Genomic DNA, 6,862 nt, shown 5'->3' with positions numbered 1-6,862 from the left:
GATTTTAATTTGTAATGACTATTTTCAAAATTATGACTAATTTCAAAATTCCTTATTATAATTTTTTGAATTTGTTACAAAGAATTCAAAGAAACTGTTAAACGAATTAAATTCGATTAACTAATTCGATCAAAAATATTTTTGATAGGTCCTTAATGGGCTTCCTTAATATCTAGCTTAAAGTTAAATTTGTTCAACGTTTTTAATAGACACCAGGTTGGTGTTATTAAAAAAAATATTGCAACGAATTCAATTCGTTTAAGTGAATTCTAAAACTTGTTGTAACAAATCAAATGCGTTTAAACAAATTCTAAAATTTGTTTTAACAAATAAAATTCGTTTAATCTCATTCAACAATCAGGCCTATTGAAAAATATAATTGTATCAAATTGATATAACGATTTGTCGAATTCATTCTGACGAATTTAATTCGATATTCTTAGAATGTGTTATAAAACAGGCCTATAGAAAAATATAAATTGATTTGATATAACGATTTGTCGAAAGCATTCTGACGTATTGAATTCGATATTTTTAGAATTTGTCATAAAAAATATTTGCTACAGAAATTTTTTGAATTCGTTATAACGAATTAAATTCGTTATAATGAATTCGAAAATGTGTTATATTGAATTCAATTTTTCATAGGTTCAAAAGGACTTCCATACGTTTCAAAAGAACATAATGAACTTGAAATTAACATCAAAGCGTCTAACAGGTATATACTCGTAGTTGGATGTTTTATTGACTAAAGGCCAAATATAGCAATAAACTGTATGACACATGATGTTTGGATTTCCCAACTTATTTGATAATCAAGAGCATGCTCCGAGTGCGAACACATTTTAAACTAAGGCAAGCTTGTAACAGATAATTTGATGTTACAGGGATTTAATTAAATAATATAGTATGAAGTCAGCATTTTGCACATTCTATGGTCGTTGTAATAACCTTGTCAGTACTTTTAATATTTTGATCATATTTTGGCTAACTGTTGTTAGATCCACTATTATTTTTAGTTTAAAATAAATGAATACTATTTAAATACTAAAATGAGTTAAAAACCTTGGGATAAAAACTATTGATTGGATCCAAACCATCCCATTCTCTTAAAACAAAGCAACAAACATGCTAATTACCAAATTTTATTGTTAAAAGGCCTTTGTGCTATATAAAAAAAATCAGACATACCAGGCAAAAAGATCACTAGAATATCCTTCTATTTAAAATATCTTGCTTCAGTGTAAACATCGTTCATTACTCGCTTTCATTTTGATTCAGTGGTTGGGGGAGGTGGGAAACCACCGCGTCCTCTCTTTCTGCTTGCTTCAGTGGTTGGGGGAGGTGGGAAACCTTCGTTTCCTCTCTTTCTGCTTGATTCAGTGGTTGGTGGAGGTGGGAAACCACCGCGTCCTCTCTTTCTGCTTGCTTCAGTGGTTGGGGGAGGTGGGAAACCTTCGTTTCCTCTCTTTCTGCTTGCTTCAGTGGTTGGTGGAGGTGGGAAACCTTCGTTTCCTCTCTTTCTGCTTGATTCAGTGGTTGGGGGAGGTGGGAAACCTTTGTTTCCTCTCTTTCTGCTTGCTTCAGTGGTTGGTGGAGGTGGAAAACCACCGCGTCCTCTCTTTCTGCTTGCTTCAGTTGTTGGTGGAGGTGGGAAACCACCGCGTCCTCTCTTTCTGCTTGCTTCAGTTGTTGGTGGAGGTGGGAAACCACCGCGTCCTCTCTTTCTGCTTGCTTCAGTGGTTGGTGGAGGTGGGAAACCACCGCGTCCTCTCTTTCTGCTTGCTTCAGTGGTTGGTGGAGGTGGGAAACCACCGCGTCCTCTCTTTCTGCTTGTTTCAGTTGTTGGTGGAGGTGGGAAACCACCGCGTCCTCTCTTTCTGCTTGCTTCAGTGGTTGGGGGAGGTGGGAAACCACCGCGTCCTCTCTTTCTGCTTGCTTCAGTGGTTGGGGGAGGTGGGAAACCTTCGTTTCCTCTCTTTCTGCTTGATTCAGTGGTTGGTGGAGGTGGGAAACCACCGCGTCCTCTCTTTCTGCTTGCTTCAGTGGTTGGGGGAGGTGGGAAACCTTCGTTTCCTCTCTTTCTGCTTGCTTCAGTGGTTGGGGGAGGTGGGAAACCTTTGTTTCCTCTCTTTCTGCTTGCTTCAGTGGTTGGTGGAGGTGGGAAACCTTCGTTTCCTCTCTTTCTGCTTGATTCAGTGGTTGGGGGAGGTGGGAAACCTTTGTTTCCTCTCTTTCTGCTTGCTTCAGTGGTTGGTGGAGGTGGAAAACCACCGCGTCCTCTCTTTCTGCTTGCTTCAGTTGTTGGTGGAGGTGGGAAACCACCGCGTCCTCTCTTTCTGCTTGCTTCAGTGGTTGGTGGAGGTGGGAAACCTTCGTTTCCTCTCTTTCTGCTTGATTCAGTGGTTGGGGGAGGTGGGAAACCTTCGTTTCCTCTCTTTCTGCTTGATTCAGTGGTTGGTGGAGGTGGGAAACCACCGCGTCCTCTCTTTCTGCTTGCTTCAGTGGTTGGTGGAGGTGGGAAACCACCGCGTCCTCTCTTTCTGCTTGCTTCAGTGGTTGGTGGAGGTGGGAAACCACCGCGTCCTCTCTTTCTGCTTGCTTCAGTGGTTGGTGGAGGTGGGAAACCACCGCGTCCTCTCTGTTCTGTATTAAGATATTTAGTTTATTTTTGCATTAATATCTGTGAAGCTATATCTATTGCAATAAAAAAAGATTGTAACAGTTGCTCATAAAAAGTCTTACCTATTATTTCCAGGCTTCTGATCAACTTTTCCAAATCAATTTCTTCATCATTTTGAGCTCGTTTAATCTTCAATAGAAAAAAAATATTCGAAAGATTTATTAGGAAATTCGTGGTTCTTTACATGAAAAAAAAATAGTTTGAAATACATCCTACGTTTGAAAGTAATACTGCGGAAATTAATGCCTAAACAGGAATATTTAAAAGCATGATTTGACCATTTTTCTTTGTTTGTTTTTTTTTTTATATTTAGTGTCCAAGGCGTAAATACGATTGCTAAGATTTTGCTTTAATTTGGTATTAATATTAAGATAAAATGTCAGAAAACAAGAGGCCTACGGGCCTTATAGGTCACCTGAGTATCATGTAACAACTTTCTAACACTTGAATTGGTTCGTGTTTTAAACCAAAGGCCATGAAATTTACAATTTTGAAAGAGGCACCATTGCTTATCATAACTATACACTTATCTTGCTTACTTTGGTTACTTAAGGTCAACATCTAGTAAATAACTTTAGACCAATTTTTTGGTGCTAGACCCATTAAGACGTCATAATCAATTTCAACGTTCTTTTTCCCGTACTTTACGGATTTAGCAGAATTATGTAGAAAATAGGGTATTTTCACGACGTTCAATTTGAAATCATATGAAAAGTAAACTGGATACCTATATTAAATTTGATATTGATTTAAAGAGGAGGCAATGAACATACCAATTACTGTTTTCTGAGAGACTGTAGGCAATCTTGATACATTTCCTTTGTCGAATATGCAAAAACAACCTCCCATATTAATGAGTGGTTTTCTTAATTTTTCATTGAAAATGACAGTTTAAAATACAGTTTGTCATCTTGTTTACCTACAAATCATGCCCCGAAACACCTTATTTGACCAAGCTAAATTTGTAAAGCATCAATAAAGGAATTTATTTCCCAAATTTGATAAATCTGTGGGCACCTTTCTAGATCTTGACCTTAATACCCACAGGAAGATCATATAAACAAAGAGAAAATGCACTTCCACTTTAGAACTAGTTGTGCAGTCCATCCCACAGGAACCACTGACCATGGGACCACATATTTCAAAATCTATAAAATTTTATTATTGATTTTATTTCATCATAAATGTTGATTAATTCCATAGAGCAGATTTCAAAGCATTAATTTATTTTCAGACTATGTAACCCCAACCCCAAGTACCTCAGACCCAGGCCTAGGGGCCCTGAAATTAATCATTCTGGAAGGGACATCTTTAATCATAACTAATATGTACTTAGGTCAAAGGCATAATACCCTGGAGCAAAGGAAAATATTTTCAAAGAATTCATGCATTTTCACTATATAATCATTTGAGCTCCACCCTAACACCAAAACTCCTGACCCAGGGGCCCTGAAATTCACAAATCTGTATGAGGAATCCTTCCTCATCATATATCTATGTACATAGTTCACTGGTTTAATACCCAGGAGCAGAGAAGATTTTAAAATAATTAATGTATTTTCATTATATAATCAATAAAGCCCCGCCCTAACCCTAGCTGGGGCCTAGAAACCCTGAACCTGGGGTCCTGAAATTTACAATTTTGGAAGAGGCAGCCTTATGCAACATACATGTAACTATGTACTTGGTTAGTTTATTGAATACCCAGGAGCAGAGGAAAAGATTTTTAAAGAATTAATCCATTTTCACTGTATAACCAATAGAATTCCACCCTAACCCCAGAACTCCCAACCCAGGGGCCATGAAATTCACAATTTTGGAAGAGATATTCTTGCTCATCATAACTTTGTACTTGGTTAGTTTGTTTAATACCCAGGAGCACAGAAAAAGATTTTCAAAAACAATATATGCATTTTCACTATATAATTAATAGAACCCCGCCCTTTCACCAGAGCCCTGATCTCGGGGCCATGAACTTCACAATTTTGGAAGAGGCAGCTTTATTCAACATAACTGTGTACTTAGTTATTTTCCTTAAGGCCCAGGTGCAGAGAAAAAGATTTTCAAAAAAAATAATGCATTTTCCCTAAATAACCTATTAGCCCTCCCTAGCACTAGAACCCCTGATCCCGGGCCATGTATTTCACAATTTTAGTAGAGGACTCAGTGCTGATTACAATCATACCAACAGTTTGACTGCTTGATGTCCAGGGATAAAGAAGAAGATTTTTAAAGATTGCATTAATTTAAGTGGTTTTGGCCCCACCCCTCAGGCCCCAGAGGGGGGGGGGAGGGACCATGAAGTTCAAAATTTTTGTTCCCCTTTACCCATAGATGCTTTATGCCAAATTTGTTGAAACTGGCTGAGTGGTTGCAGAGAAGAAGCTGAAAATGTTCAAATGTTCACGCACGACGACGGACAAAAACGGATAGGTGACCTAAAAATTTTGTTGGATTTATTGTTACGGAGGTCAAGTTTTAGCAATAAAATAGAAATTTTCGACAAAAGATAAAATTACAATTTGTTTTAACAGTTTAACGTATTTCACTCCCGAGATAATGATTAAGACTGTTTAGAACTTTAGCGAAAAATGATTGCTGTATTAAGTTTACGGAGTTTAAATTTTTGAGGGAGACATAGAATCGATGATATCTGTTTTCAAGGTCACTTTTAGAAAAGTATCAGATCTTTTTGAACTTTGTGAAATCTGTATTCCGTGTAGAAATTTCAAACAAAATAGTTACGGTAGTAGATTTTTAACTTGCTGCTTTTTGTATAAAAGATTTAACATCTCTGCATATCATTATTTGTTTAATTCGACGCTTAAAATATATTATATGCAAAGCTTTGACACAACTGTGTCCTTAATATCAATCTTTATCGTATTTCAATGAAAAAGGATGAAGATATTATTACTTTAAGAAGAGTAAAGCGGACACCTCCTGCAGGATGATACCGAACCCTTCAGTCCACTGAATTGTCACTGAAAGGTCCGGAAAGCTCACGGAATGACGGAATCACCTTTCAGTAAACTTTCAGTTAACAGAATGACACAAAGTTTCATCCATTGTTGTTAGTTTAATAAATTAGTTCAGTGAAATATATGGAGATAACGAACAGTAAATTAGTTCAATAAATAATGTTTCAAACACTCTTACCCTGAAAGCTTCGCAGGACAGGACGGCCAGCACCACAAGAGCCAGAGACAGTAGGGTCTTCATCCTCACGATCGGTGTTTTCTGCTGAGGTGGCTCTGCATAATCGCCTTATATAGTCTACTCACCCGCACATGAACTAAGTACACCCTCAGGCTACTTACGCACTGTCCATTTGCATCTATGGTAGTGCAAAACATCCATGAATTTATTTTTTTAAGCTCTTATAAAATATATCAGAAAAAAGAAAAACATCACTATAATGTTCATAATCAATGATCTGTGTAAGAAAAGTGATAAACTATGAGATGTTTTTTGTATATTTTGTTTAAAAATGAAATTATTTTATATACTAGTATTTTATCATTTAGACGTCATCCTCTGATTTTTTTATTTGGCTTAAGAGCTTTGTTGAGACGTTAGGCAGGACTACTGAGTATTTAAAATAATACCTTGTAAACCATCAGCATCACATCTGATTCACATTAATGTTTTATTTTTAGCATCGTAATATTAAAGATAACAATTACTTAGTATCTTTAAAAAGTCCAACGTAGGAATTAGTATAAATCTTGGTTTTTTTCTTTGGTCGCTTCCAGAAACTACATGGTGCACTCAATTTTCACAAGATTTAATGGAAATTATAAGAAAAATGTTCCATTTTTGAAACCTAGGAGTAGAAATCCTTTTCAAAAAGTAATAACGATTATGATGTCCTTTATTTATACAGTTAGTTTACAAAACTTGTTGACACTATCGTCCAAAAACATTGATACAGAAAAAAATAAAATATGTACGGAAACAAATACGAAAAGATATGAATTTCTTTTTTTTTTTTCAAAGTATGAATAAAAAATCAGATATTGTGTTTTTTAACAGAAAAGATGCACCGTGAAACTAGTATAAATCTGTACTTTTCAATGATAAATGAAGATTGAATAAAAAGAGGGTTCTCACGCGAAAAACTATATATGAATTCATCTGTTGTACGTATTTTTAATCCTCTGCCCTATGGGTTAATTT

General features: G+C 36.2%; 1 protein-coding gene across 1 annotated transcript; it reads right to left on the bottom strand.

Annotated features, from left to right (window-relative positions):
• Window positions 1–1,267: 1,267 nt before the first annotated feature.
• LOC134246412 (uncharacterized) lies at window positions 1,268–5,905 on the bottom strand. The gene is made up of 3 exons (XM_062728776.1): window positions 5,843–5,905; window positions 2,746–2,812; window positions 1,268–2,646 (listed from the first exon to the last, which is right to left on the bottom strand). Exons 1-3 carry the CDS (start codon window positions 5,903–5,905, stop codon window positions 1,268–1,270), a joined length of 1,509 nt encoding a protein of 502 aa, XP_062584760.1.
• Window positions 5,906–6,862: the final 957 nt, after the last annotated feature.

The sequence above is a fragment of the Saccostrea cucullata genome, unplaced genomic scaffold (assembly GCF_032062105.1).
Source record: "Saccostrea cucullata isolate Sc308-1 unplaced genomic scaffold, CSIRO_AGI_Scuc_v1 ctg532, whole genome shotgun sequence".
Taxonomy (NCBI): domain Eukaryota; kingdom Metazoa; phylum Mollusca; class Bivalvia; order Ostreida; family Ostreidae; genus Saccostrea; species Saccostrea cuccullata.
The sequence above is the reverse complement of the archived record's forward strand: the minus strand, read 5'-3'. Positions and strand labels throughout refer to the sequence as shown.